The following is an 18,966-nucleotide window of genomic DNA, read 5'->3' on the forward strand; positions in this document are numbered from 1 at the left end:
CCTTCGTCAGCCAGTGAGGGGACCTACAGCAGCTCAAGGGTTCGTCTTAGAATTAAAGATGAGTCACTTCAAGGTTATGGAATTTTCTTTCCTATTGCTCCACTTCCTCTGTTTTCTAAAGATAAATAAGAAATGAGAGCCTGGAAATTCTCTTGAGAGGTCCTGCAGCTTGTTTGTTTTGTAAAAATACTTCTTGTTATCTAATTTTGTTACACTTGTTAACAACAGCAGCAGCTTTCCCATAAAACTTGCCCCAAGCAAACAAACTAACCACAACTTTGAGAACTGAGCTGCAGAGCAGAGAATATCATCTTGGAAACTTGAAGATGAAGTACTTTCTTCTGCCAGCTCATTTAGCATTTCTCTATAGCTTTGCACTAAGTAAACCTGTCCAGGTGTGTCGCTGCTCTGAGATATTGAGAATTTACATTGCTGCTGCTGAGTTGCTCTATCTTAAAATTACTTGCAAACTTCTACTGCTGTGATTCTACATGGTAGAAGTTTTCTGCTGTGGAGATGAGCACGTATTAAAATATATGCTTTTTTTTTTTTCAGATAGCTACAAGAAACAATGACTTAGGTGAGTTTGATTGTAATGATTATATAAATAACTGCAGGTTTGGGGGGGTTATCTGTATACCTCAGCATCATTATTTGGTACATTTTTCTTTTTGAAAATGTTTCTCAGCATCAGTGGAAGGCAGTTCACAGAATTCAAGTGTGTTTTAAAGTCAAATTCAGTGTGATTATTTATGCTGTTGGGATAAAGAAATTAAGAAGACTTACAGAGCAATTTCTACGTGAAATGTTGTTTTCTATATGTAGCGTCAGCAAATCAGAATATTTTTCACTTTGTTTTCTTCTCTATGTGATATATAGCAGTTCCCTGTCTGCTGCACCCAAGACTATTGTACTTTTTTTGGCCTAATAACTGATAGCTCTTGTCTGTGAGAAATGTATTTCAAGTATTTTGGAGTCAGAACTGAGGTGGATGTCACAATATCTTATGTCAAATTAACAGTTAATCTGGAAATGAATAGCTTTCATGCATTCAATATGCATGATAAAAACAGTAATTTCTTTTGTATGATTCATCCCATTTTTACAGAGGTCAGTTATGATTTTTCTTTAATTCCACAATCTCTAATAAAGAGAACAATGACTAATAATACTTAGCAGTCCCCTCAAAGCTTCCGAAGCTTCTTAAGCTAAAATATATTTAGTCAGGACTTCGATTACAGCTGCACTATGACATCTATATTAATATTAAACTTTTCTACCCAGGAAGCAAGGCAAACCCAACCAGCTTAGCATACTAATCCTTTCTCACATTATTAGGAGATGAACTTCAGTGAAAGAAATTTCCAAAAGCTTAGTTAGTATGTACCTCTTGTCTTCCTTTTTTACTTGTATTTGCCTTCTCAGTGCCTTGTATGTTCTTTATCTTCTTCATCTGCCAGGTAGTGAAATAGCTGTGTATGAGGGAGACATCCTCTTGAGAAGAGGACGACGCAGTGCAATTAACTGTGAGAGTTGTTTATGGCCCAAGTCACAAGACGGACTAGTCAAGGTTCCAGTTAACATCTCTTCTGATTTCTGTGAGTGTATGCAAATGGATGCTGTAAAGTTAGCGTTGATCTTTCAGTCCCTATACTCCCTGTTGTTTTATTTTTCGGTGGCATGCACCAAAAGCAATCTCTGCACAAGTCAGAGTTTCCTGACACATCTCTTTTGCTGTCCTGTTAGCCCTGTGGTATTTTGGCTAAGACTCCAAACATTTCAGTTACAGACACTGTGGTTACTTGCGCCGTAGTCGCAAGTAATTAATTGTAATTTCAAATATTAGCCCATTCCTACCCCTTTGAAATTGTAATTTCAAATATTAGCCCATTCCTGCTAGCTACAATGCACTTTGATATTGAGTAAGTAGAGAAGAAAAGGCCTAATTTATTCACATCATGAATGTATTTTTGTCAAATTACCACTAGGAGCCCTTTTTTGAACTCTAATTTTCTTTCAATTTTTTCATAGAAATATTCCCACACTAGAAACCCTGTGGAGATAAAAATGGAAGAAAATCCTTGGAGATATATTTTACTTTGTTAATTCCTTCTAGTTGGTCAATAGCTCTGTCCTGTGCAAAAGACTGCACTGGGGCTTCCATACAGACCCTTCTTAAAAGATCTTAACCTGAGAGAAAATGGCATGGAAGTGAAATACAGCCTGTGCCTGATTCCCGTTCCTCAGGGAAAGGAACTGAGGAAAGCCCAATCTCTGCATTATCTGGTCTGCTTCTCTGCCCATGTGCTTCCAGAACTGCAGCATATACTCTTGTGGTTAGGTATTTCCCTCTCTCCGAACTTAGGAAATTGAGATACAAATCAGTCATAGATGACTCATAACTAAGGAAGCCAAATTAGGCCAAAATGTTCCAAAGTAGATAAACACTCTGATCTTTATTTGGTAGCTAAATAGAAACACTGTGATCTTCAGAGCCTTGGCTGTCTCAAGTGATTCCAAAGGGGCTGTGGCAGGCATTTTTTTTTTCTGATAAACAAAATAAGGTTTTGGTGCTTAGCTACAGTCAACTGCCTCATTTGGAATATTTTAATCCAATTATTTATATCTCAAACTGTCTCCTTTCTTCTGTTCCGTCTAATGGAAGAAACAATGCAAATCTTTTGCTTTCCTCAGGTGTTTACTATAGAATATGCATATGGGATAGCTGTAATTCTTATACCTCCTCTTAAAAGTCCAATCAACTTGAAGATCTGTGAAGGCTTTTTGCCCTTTTTTTACTATACTTGTAAAATAAAAAGCTAAAAAATGCTGTGAAGTTTTAATGGAATCACCCCATCAATGCACCTTGGTTTTGATTAACCAAGAAAGATTTCTCCTGACCCCATTCTCTTTCTAGCAATAACAGAGAGGTCTTGGATTGCTGATGCTCTGCAAGAGATCTCCACACTGACCTGTGTGCAGTTTGTAAATCGCACTACAGAAACAGACTACGTGTATGTTGAACGTGGGCAGAGGTAAGCTCCCTGTCTTCTGAGAGTGGAAGCACTCAAAAGATCTTTCAGATTCCTTTCTGTTTTGTTCTGGTCTTAAGGAATTGCCTTTTTTTGTTTTTTTTTTTTAATCTTAGGAGTAAAGATTCAGAGAGCAGGTGCAATTTTTCATTTTTCTTCAGATATACTGGTAGTTACATCAGTAACTGCAGGAATAAATGTGCGTGTGGACTTAAAAGTAACAGGGTGTAATTCAAAATGAAACATTTTCCTTAATTGCTGTAAAAATTTTATCTCATGCCAGTGACTATTTGCATGGCCCCTTCTGTGACTGCATATCTAAAGGACCTTGGTGACATAAACAGGACATCTATATATTTGTATTTGCTGAATATAATAATTTTGGTTATTGACTGCCTATTCTTAGCTGCTGGTCTTACTTTGGAAAAATTGGAGGACGTCAAGCAGTAGGCCTGGTGAAAAATGGTTGCATGGATAAGGGAGCAATTCAGCATGAAATGAACCACGCACTGGGTTTCATCCATGAACAGGCACGGAGTGATCGGGACAGGTTTGTCAAGATTATGTGGGAACACATAGTGGCAGGTAGGTCCACTAAATCTTAAGAGAAAATATATACTTTCAGATAAAGGAGAATGTTTCTCCTGTGAACAACAATGCAAATAAGAATCATGATTTATACTGGCTGAATTGCAGCAGCAGCACATTCAATGTGATGGAATTTCTTGTTCAGTGTTTGTACTAGGGGAATTTCTGAGGCTACACCTATGGTAGTGTGGAAGATACAGCGTAAAAGTAGCTCTACATTCTTATTTTGATTGCCATCTTGAGCCCAGACTTCAAAATACCAAGATCATCAGGAATGCAAAATGTTATAGATAAGACTTGGCCAGGAGGTGAGACTGTAAGACTCTCAACTCTTTACTGGGTGAGATGTGACATTCGAGATTATGGTGGGGAATCATGCAGCAACTCTATCCCGGGGAAAACCATGGAAATAGGGGAAGACAGCAAGTAGACATCTTGGTACTGGCAGTGAGTGAAATGCACATATCCTAAAATGTATATGAACAAGGGACTCGATATTGAGACAGTGGAAGCACATGCAACCACTAGCGTGTGCAAAATTCTGGGACCTGGTGTGATGTGAGAAGAAAGACTGCAACTATTTCCTCCTTGTGGACAGAATAATACACTCCCATGAAGAGAAGGAGCCATGGGGAGCAATCAGGATAGGTAAATCTGCAGAGGAAAAATAAGTGGATGTTATTTAGGGAAAGGAATGTAGGATGAATAGTTTGGGCATGTGCCCATGATCAGTGTGCTGGAAACATGGGCATAATTATATTCACAGCTCCAGGGTCTAGGGAATAAAGGGTAGAGAGAACAGCAGGAGATCAAAGAGGAAGTGAGAAAGTGGTACACTGAAGGAAAATAGCAGAAGAAAGTGTGGAGGGAATCACTTATCTGACAGCTGTGAGAGAGCTGGACAACCCAAAACAATTGTAAAAATAAAATAGTGTATTTAGTTCATTATAGAAAATAATAGTAAATGAGGCTGGACAATCGAATACCAAATTCTCATATGCCTCTTCAACAAATGAGATATTCAGCTCTTCAATGTCAGGCACAGCTGAAAATATATCTATCTTTTTCTCCAGATGGAACTTGATTGTTTTTATTGAAAATTCCTAACACACTGTTCTCCAAACTTTTTTCAGCTATTCCCATGATGTCCTAAGTAAATTCCATTTGTGCTGTTCTTTATGAGGTTTCAGCTCTAGTGTTAAGGTATAATTTTCCTGTGAGTTGTTTGAAATTGTACAAGGGTGTGCCATGTTTGAAATTCCAGCAAAGGATATATTAGAAAAGAGGAATTGAAAACATTAAGTTATATATTAGACACACAGAATCTTATATTAGTTTTGCAGAGGGAAGTCCACAGGTGCAGATGTCATAATTTCTGAAGGATAGAGAATCACAGAATAGGCTGAGTTGGAAGGGACCCACAAGGATCATCAAGCCTTGATGACCACCCCAAAGAGTCACACCATGTAACTGAGACTATCATCCAAATGCTTCTTAAACTCTGTCAGGCTTGGTGCTGTGACCACTTCCCTGGGGAGCCTGTTCCAGTGCTCAGCCATTCTCTAGGTGAAGATCCTTTTTCTAAACCCAACCTAAACCTCCCTGACACAACTTCAGGCCATTCCCTCAGGTCCTGTCACTGGTGTCCTCCAGGCTGAATAGACCAAGTGACCTCTGCTGCTCCTCATACAGCTTCATCTCAAGGTCCTTCACCATTTTCACTGCCCTCCCTTGGACACTCTCTAATGGTTTAATGACTTTCCTATATTGTGGTGCCCAAAACTGCACACAGTATTCAAGGTGAGGCTGCACCAGTGCAAAACAGAGCAGGACAATCCTCTCCCTTGACCAGTTGGTGATGCTTTGCCTGATTCCCCCCAGGACACGGTTGGCCCTCCTGGCTGCCAGGGCACTGCTGACTCAGATTCAATTTGCCATCAAAGGGACCCCCAGGTCCCTTTCCACAGCACTGCTTTCCAGCATCTCATTCCCCAGTCTGTACAAACATCCAGGGTTGCCCTGTCCCTGATGCAGAATCCAGCACTTCCCCTTGTTGAACTTCATATGGTTGGTGATTGCCCATCTCTCCAATTTGTTGAGGTCTGTCTGCAGGGCCTCCCTGCCTTTGAGGGACTCAACAGCTCCTCACAGTTTTGTATCATCTGTAAACTTGCTTAGTGTCCTTTCCAGTCCTGTGTCTAAGTCATTTATGAAGATGCTGAAGAGCAGAGGAGCTAAGATAGAGACCTGTGGAACCCCACTAGTGACAGGTCACCAATCTGATGTCACTCCATTCACTGTTACCCTCTGTGCTCAACTGCTGAGCCAGACGTAACCAAGCTCTGATTCGGGCACAGTATCATGAAAGGATAAATGAGGGGAAAGAGGTAAAGAAGACAAGACTATGCAGAAGGAGATGGGGTATATCTTCAGTGTTTTAACAGTGTTCGCCATGGGTGGAGAATGAGATGATTTGTGTGACAAGGGATTAGAATGCAGAGTGTATGCAGCTCAAGCACTGTAGGGAAAAAATGCAAAGATATAAAGGGAAAAGGAAATAAAGAAACACAGTTATGTTCATGAGGACTGTTAGTGTACATCTTCTGTAAAAACATGCTGCTGTTAACAGTGCTCATAGCAGAGCTCCTCCTGACCTTGGTGGTGCAGAACTAGACCTCAAGACCTCTTGCAGCTTCCCAGCTCTCTCACACAAGCTGTTCTTTTGCCAGGACTTCCGTGCTGTGGATGTTTTCTGGATTTTGTTTTTATCCAGTAATTTACCTTGGAAGCCATCCTACTTCTTTGTTTTGACAAAATGCAGCCTGATCGGTTGCTGTCCACTTAGCTACTTGAAACTCAGCTTGTTTTTCTCAAACTTTTTTTGAAAAAAAATATATTCAGAAGAGTCATTACACTTAGATTCTGGCAGAGGCAGATTTTTTTTAAATTTCTTTTTTTTTTTTTTTTTTTGGATGGGAAAGAGAGGTTAAGTCCCCACACATGTGCAGGTTAAACAGCCAGATCTCTCTGGCTTGTGATGAGGGAGATAGTTGTTTGCTGGCAGCACCTCAGTCCAGTCAGGATGCCATTACTTTTTCTTTATTTAGCAAACCAATTCAGCAAAGCACTTCTGTGCCAAACAGTAGCCACGTGCTCAAATGCATTTGAACTGTGTTCTCTGTTCATCACCTCAAAAGAAGCTGTGCACTTGCTGATAATTCTTTCTGAAGTCAGTACAGCAGATAAGAGGAACTGAGATTAAAACACAGTCAGAAGGGCCAATGCTGTTGAGAAACAGTTTAAGCTTTAACTGAGTTTTTGATCTGTGAAAAGCTCCGAAGTTGTGTTTATCCCCAAATTTTTTATTACTCAGGATTTTGAATCTTCTTCTTGCATGTCTTAGCTCTCAGCCCAGGATCAGCACTGAAGGGCATTACTGGCTGACATTTCCTCTCGTTGCAAGCCTGCTGAGTTGTCCAGACTGGAAAGATGTCCAATTCTGAACTCTTGTCCTGATGGTCCGTGGTTTGCAAACCACATTTCTAGTTACAATAATGGAGTACAGAACCAGAAAGCAAGTGCCCAAAAGTTAGGGCCTTAGCTTCAATGCCAGGCTGACTTCATTCAGCTCCCTGCTCCGACAGTGCTTTCTTGCCTGTCTTACCATGGCCAAGAGACCTAGAATGCAATTCATATTCATGCTCTACAGTCCATGGAGAGAACGAGGTGTCTTCTTCAGATAAAACTCCCTCCAACTGTGTCTCTCTTTCTTTCCCTCTCCTCTGACTAACCTGGAAGCCTTGAGGAACAGCTTCAGTGCCTAACTTAGAGAAATAAAACTAGGTGACATGAATTCCCGTCTGTCTCTAGTCCTCAGTCCTGTATCAGTGTAACACTTTCTTATCTCATATGGGCTTTTTAAGGTTGAACAGATGAAAAGCAGCTATATTCAGACAGAATTTGTTTAGCTGAGTTTCTCTGCTTCATGTGAGTCATATCTCTTCACTGTAGTCATTGCTGATGGGTTTGACCAGAGATAAGGCCAGAACATGGCTGATAACATGGCCTCTGGGGCAAGTAAAAGGTAAACTGTATCCCTTTCTTTTGTGGTCTTATAACCCTGTGGTGGAAGGACTCAGCAAGACCCATGCATAGCTCTGAAGTTTTTACCTAGGTGGGCAGTCAGATTTCCCTCTAAAGGTATGGATGTAGCTTTGGAGACATAGGTTGGATGTTTATAATATTCAAGATAATGCACTGAATTTTATTTGGAAACATCCTAAAGAAGATGGACAGATGAATACTTTTTGTTTGAAGAGTATAATGGATTCATTGATTATATCAAAACTTTGACTTACTTGATTCACTTTATATTCTGAAACCTACTAGACTGTAAAAATGGATTCCCCATGAGCTTCAGAAATCTTAGGTGGTTTTGCTATATCCAAGATCTCCTGAGAACAAGTATTAGTATCCAAAGTTGCTCTTACGATTACGACAGCAGGCTGTGTACTATTAGAACAGCAATAATTGTTCTGACTGAAATGTTGCTTTCCCACCTTACAGGGGAACAAGGAAACTTTGGAAAAATGAATTCCAGAAACCTTGGTCTTCCCTATGACTACTCTTCAGTGATGCACTATGGCGCGTAAGTTGTTTTCTGAAATGTCTTTTCAAAGAAGCAAACAGCTTTCAAATCTAGGAAGAATCAATTGCTCTGTGCAGGGAATTATTTTGCTGTTCATTTAAAATTGAGTGAATGGACATAATTAAGAGCGAGCATACTTCCTTTGTCAGTAGGAGTCCTGGAAAACAAGAATTGATATGGATAGAAGAAAAACATAGGACAACATTTTCTTTCACTGTACTTCTACCTCTTGCTAGTAGAGGCACTTGACATGGCCCAAAGTCTAACTGCTTTGAGTCACTGATCTAAAACTAGTTCTGAAGTCTAAATTATTTCATTAATTTAGTAACAGCTGATCATAGACAACAACATTTAAGTATGGAGGCAAGAAAGATGGATTTATTTTTTTATATCATTAAGATTATGTATGCTGCCCTATACTCATCTGGGAGCACTGTCTAAGGCTGCATTTTAGTCCATAATGTACAAGCTTATATCATGTACCTTCTTTTTTATTTCCACAAGCAAGTAACAACTTCTGAACAAAGCTGAAATAAAACTTGCCTAGCAGAAGGCAGAAAATTGCAGGTAGCAGATAGGCAATTAGTAACTGAGACAGAACTACTTCTGCTCCTCTGCCTCAGGAACCAACAATGTGGGATTCCGTTCGTTTTGCCAGGACACTGGTGAGCTCTCTTCACTCAGGACAGTGCAGATTTTTCTGCTCCCTTGCTTTCAGCTGCTGCACACCGAATGGCTGCCACGCTGATCCTCTTCAGGGAAGACTAGCTGGTCTCTGAGAAGCTTCTTGTCCTTTTCCATTCTGTTCATGTGGTACATGAATGTGATTATGCAGTTAGAGAACTTCACTGTCTACGAGAAGTAATCTAGAGATGTGATTTCCTTATTCCTACAGGTATGATTTCTCCAGCACTCCAGGGAAACCAACTATTGTACCAGTTCCTGACCCCTCAATACCCATTGGGCAGAGAGAAGGACTGAGTAACTTGGACGTAGCCAAAATCAACAAGCTCTACAAGTGCAGTAAGTGCTGTAGATAGAAGGCATGTGAATCCTTATACAGCTGATGTCTGTAGGCACTGACAGATATCCCCCAAAGGAACTCAGCCCTCAGTTCCTCCAATACATTTCTCCCTCACTCTACAAGAGGAAACAACTATCCCTGTGCCAAACTGCTGCCTTCTTGGAAAGGACAATTTACTTTCAATAACTCGCTGTCATTCTGAGGTATCCTCACCTAATCCCTGCTCTTTGACGTAAGCAAAATCTATCAGAGAAATCATGGGTGCTACTTCTGTCAAATTCTAATTTCAGGAGAGCTCGGAAGGTTGAAAAGAATGTACCCTCTCCTCAGCCATGATTATAGCTTAGGGTCATGTGCCTCAGTAATGCTAGCAGGTTTGTGACTTCTCTCAATTAGAAAATGATTGAAGGGCTGTAAGTATGTGTGCCATTCGGCATGATCAGAAACTTCTTTGAGGAGAAAAACACAGGCTTTTTGTATATTCCTTGCTCCATCCATTTCTTAACTCACCCCTGTGGTATTTTAAGGTCTAGAAATAACTAGCATTCCTCTGTAAGCAGGAACTCTTCAGCTGAGATGCACAAAGGTATAACATCATGTTCCTGCAATGCATGGGTTTTGCCTGAACTCCCAGTGCACAGGCTAATTGATTTATATGGTATTTGACTTTTCTGGGATGTTATTCAATTAGTTTCCACCAAAACAGGAAGAAACATTAATAAGGCCTAAATATTAGTGTACTAAATTCTGCTCTGAATTGTATTAGAATTTAGTTAAATAATTAGAAGTTAGAAGGAAACAGCATTCCTTCATTTGGATAGTTAGGTACAGAAATCAGTGCAGAGAGTGATTCCTCCAAATCCTTAACTTCAGATAAGATAACTTTACAATGGCTGTCACGGTCTCAAAGATAGTGATAACAAATATTTAATGATACTTATTCTTGACAGTGGGACTGGGAATGAATCACACTTCAATACCATTATTATGTAATTTCATAACTAGATTTGTATGTTTGGAAGAACTAAATTAAAATTTAAAAAAAAAAAAAAAGAGAGAAAAACTTGGGTGCAAAGCAAAAAACAAACACAAAAATCCAGTTGTCTCTGGAAAAGCAGGAAGCAAGAGAAAAATGTTATAAATTCATATGATTGGATGTCATATATTCATATTTTGTAATTTGGGGAGTTACACATGGTGCAAAAAATGAAGATGTGGAAAGATGAAAGACAAATGAGATCAGACTTTGAATATCAGTCACTAGGTCTCTAGCTTGACTTCAGTGCTCTGTATTAGTATTTTCCCCCAGTGACTCCCCCTGTTTGATTTGACAGTATCTGGTTTTCAAGCTTGATTTTTGCATACACTTAAATACACACATTTGCTGATGGGAATTAATATACTGATGTCATTGAAACTAGTTCTGTGATTGAAGTTAAGGAAGTTCAGAAAAGATCCAGGCCTTTTTCAGTAAACTAAAATGTCAAAAGAGTGAAGCTCTACTGTCTTTAAAAAAAATTAGTAGCTGAATCAGATAAGTACTTTAACTACCTTATTTCACTTGCAGTTTTTCAATAACTTTTACACTAGGAACATCAACACAATTGTAAGCATTATATTTCATTTCTCTTTTGCAAGCTTGACTGATGCAAATGGTTGGAGGCATTCCAGGAAGATTTTTGTGCAGTTTTCACTCTCTTCACCACTGTTTGGTTCTTCCCTTCAGATTGCTGTAGCTCTGTGTTGCCTAAATCCAAAGGCTCGTTCTCCTCTGTCAATTACCCATCTCCATATCCGAACAATAGCAACTGTCTGTGGTTGATCCGCATCCGTCGAAGTAAGGTAACTTTTACTAGGAGAAAAAAGGTTTGAACCACGGTGTCTGGGCTATGCTGCATTATTTCATTATCATGAGTACCCTCGGGAGTCAATTTCATGGATCAAGACATTTATTTTGTTATGCAGTGAATGAAAGACAGTCTCAACAATTTTCATAAGACTTAAGACTATGAGATGCATTATTTAACTTGATTTTTATCCAGTTCAGATTGGATGGCTTTTCAAAGACAAGCAACAGTGAAACATCAATCTCCAGGGGCTCAGTAATAGGATAGCTGGGTGAAATTCTATGCTCTTTTAATAAAGACAGTAAAGTTTCAGTGATACATGGATAGTAAAATAAATATGAAGTTCTGGTTCACTTGATAACTGTTAGATGGTTTGAGGCTTTCCCTGTGTATAGCATTAAACCCAACATCTGTTTTCCTCTTTCTCAAGGTTTTCCTGCAGTTTGAGGCTTTTGATCTCCAACCTTCCTCAGACTGTTCTTCTGACTATATAAAAATTTACAATGGAAACAGCAGGAATTCCCCTGTCTTGCTGGACAAGTACTGTGGGAAGGGTCCACTGCCATCCTTAGTGGCATCTGGATCAACAATGGTGGTGGAGTTTGCAAGTGATGAGAGCATTACAGCCACAGGATTCAAAGCCTCCTACAACAGGGGTACGAACATTCCTTTACAAAGTTTAGAGAACAGCATTAATAGTACTTGTATATAAGAATTTAAAAATTTTACTATATACTCCAGAGTAGGTCTCTTCTCTGTCATACATTGGATTTTCCCAGCAACTGCTAAGGCAGGAGGCCAGGCAATGATGGGTCTGACAGCTCACAGGAAACAGAAAGTGGGATGTTGCATGGATCTCATGTTAGTAATCCTGAGATCCCACTCACATTCTTCTGAGAGCCTCTGTTAGGCTTCTTCATATCTCCAGAACAATTTCTTTAAATAAAAACAATTAATGATTGTAATTAATGGCTGTAATTAATAGAAGAGGTGCAGCCAAAGAGCACAAAGACTGCAGAATTCAACAAGAGATGTCAACCAATGAGATGTAAAGCCAATAACCAGGCAAGATGTTATGGAAGGTTTTGTAGGATTTTATGCAACGGGAGAGGTACTGATCTTGGGTAACTTACACTTTCCAAATCAAAAGCTTTTGTTAGGTACATGAAACACAGTGCTCCCTGTAGTCACTTAGGGGTGTCTGTTTTGCAAACACACAAATGCACTATGGACTGCCAGACAAAATTCTGTTGTGCTGCAGCACACCTTCAGTTAGGCAGTAGCCCACAGAACTTGCTGTTGCTTTATTTCAACTGAGAATCCAAACTTTTTTACAGCATAAATTGAAGAAGTCTTAGAAATGTGTCATTTTTACTCTTTTTGCATTATTTGATGGAGTAATTTTTAGAAAGTACTAGATCTAGCTTGATAATGCAATCTTGAATACTTGAGCTAATTCTTTTCTGAAGTGCAGGTAGTGCCATTAGAATGCTATGCTAATATGGTAACACTCAATTTTAAAGACAGATACAGCTTTAGATGCAGCTGTTCCATGTCCTCCAAAGGTTATTTATCAGATGTTTTTAAGTTCCTTCAGTACAGCTGCTGATACAAATATTAAGCTAAGAAATAAAATATTTCAAGCAGTAGATTTTCACAGTAGTACATTTTTTTCTTGGCTTGAAGAAATAATACAATAGAGTATATGCAAGCTCATTTCTACTGACAAAATGCTCTTGTTAAAATGTCTTTCTCTATTTTTCACTCCTCAGTGAATTGTGGAGCCACTTTCAGAGATTCAAATGGAGTCATCACTTCTCCAAACTACCCCAATAAATACCCCAAAAACAGAGCATGCTTCTGGATCATCAGTTCTCCAGTAGGATACAAGGTAAGACACATATGAATTCAGTTGGAGGTTTCATCACTGTTCTCTGATGAAATCTATTTCCCTTGGAGAGTAAGAGCAGTAATGTCACTTTTTCGGTAGGCATTCTCAGAGTAAAAATCTGAAAGCAAAAATTCATTTTAAGAACTTATGTTGGATCTTGGAATCTGAAGTTCTCAGCAAGGGAAAATCTTTAGAAGTGCGTGTCAACTCTGAGGAATTTAGCTTGTACCAGTAGGCTTTGTTTAAAATAATCCCTAAGTAAGAGTTCCCACTAGAAAACTCAAACATTGCATGCACAGGTGTTGTTTTTATATTTCTCTAGAGAAAAGAACATAAAGCATAGAGGATCAATTTTGTACCTTGCTTTTCCTTCCAATGCAAATACTGATGAATTAAGCAAATAATTTGCTACTTATTTGCATTGCCATATGGGATCAGGATGTGGTGCAACCACAGAATAAAAACCAGTGCCCGCACACAAGGATTTTAGATTATTTGTCCTTGTTACATATAAAGGAAAAGAGAAAAGGCTGTAACCTGGAAGCAAAGTGCTTTCTTTGTATTTTCTCCAGATTTCTCTCAAAATGTTATCCTTTGAGCTGGAATACAGTGACAGATGCACCTTTGACTACTTGCTCATACATGATGGAAGCCAGCTTACATCACCTGCAGTTGGCCCTTACTGTGGGACAGAGAAGGTTGAAGACTTTACTTCCACTGGGAACTTTGTGCTGGTTGAATTTCACAGTGATATTGTTTGGGAGTTGCCTGGATTTGTGATAAGTTATACATTTGATAGGTAAGTACTATACAGATGGGGGTTGAAAAACACAGAATGAAAATAAGAGTCCAGCTAGCCAAAGGTAAAAGTCAAGATGCCACCAATTCCAGAAAAAAAATACAGCTCCTGATACCTTTAACAAGCTTGAAGCTTGATCTCTTAGCCGTACATCTACAGTGGTGTAATATGCATGGTGAATCATGGACAGAAATGTTCCTGCCCATGAGATGCTTCTGTCTGAGATTGTAGCCTTTTTGTTTTACTAATTCCATTGCTGGTGTTGCATGGCCAAATACAAGAGCAGAGCTGAAACTATGTAAGCAGATTTTCAAGGAGTTCTAATGGTAGAAACTGTGCCCATAAAAAAATCCAGAATAGGGCTATGCAGCAACTTTAGTCTGTATTCTGCTAAATGTTATTACCTAACCCTAATGTGCATTCCAGCATACATACAGAAAAACCTTCAGACACATGCTTATTTATGCTTTGAAGCCAAGATCACTTACACAGCTCCTATAGGCACCTGAGCTTAGCCTGGAAATCACCACTTTACACTGAAGGTGCAAACTAGGATGTTTGTACAGCATCTCATCTCGAAGAATTGCACTAGTCTCTGTGAGATGAACCAGGTCAGGGAACAAATTTAACTAAGGAAACAGTTAGGAGTGGCAGGAACAAGCAGTGAGGGAGAGGAAATGGAGTGAAGCACCTTGTTGCCACTTTGCTGTGGCCAGAGTTGGATATTGAAATTGTCCATGGGGTATAACCAAAATACTTTTTGAAAACGAGGCCTGAAAACTTAATGCAAAGTGCATTCATTGAATGTTCTCTTTGGAGAACATTTTAGGTGTGAAGTACCTTGTCTGTAGAGAAAAATCTTCCTCCTCTGAGGAGATGGCTGAAGAGGAGAAAGAAATCACCACCATAAACAGCTAGCACTTTGCCTTGATTTGATGTATTCAGAATTAAATGCTAATGCCAAACTGAGAGATGCCAAAATGTAATAAATAATAAAAGGTTTTGCTGAAATTATGCCTTTGTGAAGAAGAGCATGTGGAAAATGCCAATTTGCTTTCCTGGTGCTAGGAAGGCAGCCAAGAAAATTTTGAATTATGATGACATTTTTGTGTGTGTGTAGTTTTGGGGTTTTTCTAAGGATCTGTAATGTCTTGCTTTTTAAGCACCAGTTAATTTTCACCCATAGAGGACTGATAATTGATAAATTATGGACATGAGGGTCTAGAGCTCGCTTGCATCATGGTAGGAAAGTGCATGCACAGCAGGCAACAAATATTTGTAGTTCTTACAAGTTCCTGTCTTCTGGTTATAAAAAGTATCCCTTCAATTAATTTGGCTCACTATTTAGATTGGCACCTTTTTGGAGAATGTAATAATTTCAGCAGCATGACAGAAAATTAAACTCTACTTCTATTTTTAACCTCAACTTCAGAATGTAAAAATGCTAATTCTTCTTCCCAAGTCTGAGGACTTTCATGGAGGTGCAAAAGTAAAAATCCCATGACAAGTCTAATTGTATGACAAAGTTGAATGGATCCCTGTTTTAAATAGATAGTGCTGAACCGCTTTGTAACTTGAATATTACTTTAGATTCCCTTCCCATGGCCTGATGTGGGACCCTACATAGGTCCAATGTTTTAGATGTTCAGTCATATTTAGTAAAAGAGCATGAATAACATGTTCAAACAGCAATATACCACATATAGGAATACTGGTCTTGCAATTTGTTCCTAGAAATATGGCTTTAAGTAAATGTGGCAACGCGAGTTGTTCAGGGTGCTTTATTTGTAAGCAAGCTCTTCAACAGTAACGATGTAGAAACACATTCCTGAATGTACACACAGGCTGAAATATAACATGATGAATAAGTTCTCTATTTCATAGAAAAAAAGACTTTTCAGTCTGAAATCTAAGGTTCTGCTTTTAATGATTTCTGTTAAGGGTTGCTTGCTAATGGCTTTCCTTAAAGGACATGCACATTAGCTGGAGCTTCTACACGTGCTCCAAACCACCTCCTGACCCTCCTCAGACATCAAAACCTCTCATTATTTCTAAAATCTCTGGTTTCCTGACAGTAGTCTCTACTTTAGTTATCCATTACTCATCTATAAATCTGTGGCCCACCAAACAGGAAAATGCAAGGTAGAAAACATCCTCATGAATGGCATCCTTCCTTCTTAAAATCATGGCCACTCACCTTGACCCACAGCTGGTTGTGAATCAAAAACGGAGAAGCCATAAGACTCACTTAGAGCTTAGGTGTAACCCAAATGCACAGTGTAAGGGGACTTGCATCTAACAGACAATAATCCTTCCACAACAGCCATTGCCCACATATATAAATATTATATATAAGCTTGCTCTTAAGATTCATAATCTGAGATGTAAGAATCAAGAGTAACCAGCCAGTAGAAACAGTGGACAGTACAGCCAAAAGTTTAGGATTCAAATACTACCATAGGAAGATTTTCAGAGGTTCTAATGAAAGTTCAGCACTCACTTAACACACTTTTGAAATCAAAAGCCAGAGGTATCTAACAGTAATGAATTTATATATGTATTCCCATAGAGGTGCATACCTCATGACACAAACAGTTATTACCTTAATTGCGTACAAACCCAGATCCCTTTAAAGAGAGACACACTTCCAAAAGCCCATGTGTGTGGAAGAAATAAGAGTGTTTGTGTCCAGATGTTCTGCTCTTACCTGCTTTGAGACTGTCCTGGTTCCTATCCTGGAGGCAAATCAGAGCCTTCAAGTGTTATGCTTTTGTACCCTGCAAGAACCAGAAAAGAGATCTGTCAATTACTGCTGTAAGAGAAAAACAGCCTGGAATAAAGCACTACAGAAACACACAAAAATATACTACTCATAGGCCTTTTTTTATGTTTAATTTAAAATACATGTCTCTTACATATGTAAATAACTGTGGTTGAGATGACACTTGCATGACTACAACCCTAGTCACTGAATCATAGAATCACAGAATAGTTTGTGTTGGAAGGAACATTTAAAGGTCATCTTGTCCAAAACTCTGCAATGAGAAGAGTCATCTTCAACTAGACCAGGTTGCTCAGAGCCTTGTTCAACCTAACCTTGAATGCTTCCAGGGACTGGGCACCGTGCAACCTGCTACAGTGTCTCATCACCCTCATTGTAAAAAAAATTCTTCCTTATATCTAGTCTAAATCAGCCCTCTCTTAGTTTAAAACCATTCCCCTTTATGCTATCACAACAGGCCCTGCTAAAATGCATGTTCCTATCTCTCTTGTAAGTCCCCTTTAAGTACTGAAAGGCTGCAATAAGGTCTCCCCAGAGCCTTCTTGTCTCCATTGAACAATCCCAGCTCTCTCAGCTTGTTCTCATAGGACAGGTGCCTCAGCTCCCCAGGCCTTCCTGACCCCATTCCTATACAACCAGGCAGCAGCCCTGTGCTCTTCCCAGGATACCCTTTCCTGCTTCCACTGCCTGTGCATTTCCTTTTTGCCCTTTAGTCTCAACTCAACCATGCCAGTCTCTTGCCTTCTTTTTCTGATTTCTACACCTGGGGATCAAGAGCTCTTGCACATTATGATCTACCAGATCTTAAAGATCTACCAGCTTGGTTCTGGTCCCTTGTCCCAGAGGACAGTTTCCCAAAGGTCCTATTAACTAACTCCTTGAAGACCTGGAAGTTTGTTTTCTGAAATTCAGGGTCCTGACTTTATACTTTGCCTGATCTATATCACTCAGGACTGCAAATAATGTCTGACAGAAAATAAGGGCAGCTTTTGATAGGCTGTTATACAGTTGGTTCCTCATCTAATAAAAGAAAATGAGCCTATTGCAACAGCAAGAGAGTACTGAAGCTCAGTTTTCAATTTCACTATGCTAATGATCTGCCCTATTCACCACACTGAACTGCAAGGAGAAACATTACAGCCTGGGAGATTTAGTAGGCAAATGGTCACATTTTTACTTAATTTAAACTTTTTCAGACCCAAAGCTTTATTTCTAGACATGTTCCATCAAGCCCCAAGATTATCAAGGCCAAGTCTAATACGCTGGGGCAGTTTCACAGCGAGTAGAGAAGAACACAGCCTTTGCAGCTATAACTATATAGGACAGAGAATGTACAACTTACTGTGCAACAACTGAGTTTGGCAAGGAGAAGATACATGAACCGTTCAATCTCTCCTGGATTTCAGACAGAAATTGAAAACCTTACAGGCTAAGTTGTCACATAGGATTTTATAATCGAGTTTGCTTTATCATGGGAAACATCAGTGGGTAATAGAAGAAATAAAGGAAAGCTGCTGCTGTTCTGTTGCCAAATGGCTTTTGATGTAGGAACGGGAGAACTGCGGGGGCCGGGCCCCCTCTGGCGGTCACCTGCAGGGGAACGAGGACGGGAATGGGAACGCGTCGTACCTCTTCTCCAGGCACGGCGCTCAGTTCCATCCGGCAAATTCAGCCGAGGCGTTTCTCAACAAGGATGTTTCAGTGTCTCTAACTAAGTCGCTCCCTCCCGTGTCCCTGTGTTGGTGCTGCTGTCCGGATAGGAAGGTTCTTTGGGTCACTGCATTTTTGTCTTAAAGAGCGGCACTCCAAATTTCAGCTCTCAGTCGGTAGGTTGCACTATAATATTAAGATTCAAACTTCCTCTTCTCTTTTCCTATTGATCAGCTCAATAGCAAAGACAATGAAGTCTTTTATTTGAGTTTACATTTGTCCCGATTCCCTGCTTATGCCTACGATACGTATAGTTTCCGTGTGGTCTCCAGCATAATTGCTGGAGAGGTGCAAAGTTTAGCTTCCAAGTTTTATACAGTTGTCTTTCCAGTGCTTTTTAAAAATAACAAACCAACCAAAACCAAACCAACCAACAACAACAACAAAAAAACCCTAACCAACCAAAACAAAAAGTAAAACGAAAATAAATCAAAAATACAAATTGAGAGGGGAAACCTCCATTTTTTTTTTCTTTCGATTTAGCTTTGTTCAGGTATTAACGAGTCTTACTTCCTTGAATAAATCAGTTTCCTAATTTAATTGTGCAGGCTTTTTCAGTGTGAGCTTACATATTAAACAGAAAAGAATGCAAAATGCACCTGAAAACCCGCGCGGTTAGCAGGATGATTCATGGTACACTTAGTA

General features: G+C 39.4%; 1 protein-coding gene across 1 annotated transcript; it reads left to right on the forward strand.

The window, feature by feature from the left end:
* The first annotated feature begins 289 nt into the window (after positions 1-289).
* Positions 290-15,103, forward strand: LOC114059284 (embryonic protein UVS.2-like). The gene is made up of 11 exons (XM_027887545.1): positions 290-395; positions 556-580; positions 1,461-1,598; positions 2,918-3,035; positions 3,439-3,617; positions 8,187-8,268; positions 9,164-9,291; positions 11,019-11,134; positions 11,570-11,795; positions 12,912-13,030; positions 13,603-15,103. Exons 1-11 carry the CDS (start codon positions 327-329, stop codon positions 13,831-13,833), a joined length of 1,431 nt encoding a protein of 476 aa, XP_027743346.1. The 5' UTR covers positions 290-326; the 3' UTR covers positions 13,834-15,103.
* The last annotated feature ends 3,863 nt before the right edge of the window (positions 15,104-18,966 follow it).

Source organism: Empidonax traillii, unplaced genomic scaffold (genome assembly GCF_003031625.1).
Source record: "Empidonax traillii isolate 1590-97213 ecotype Southwest subspecies unplaced genomic scaffold, ASM303162v1 scaffold11:size2795301, whole genome shotgun sequence".
Lineage (NCBI taxonomy): Eukaryota > Metazoa > Chordata > Aves > Passeriformes > Tyrannidae > Empidonax > Empidonax traillii.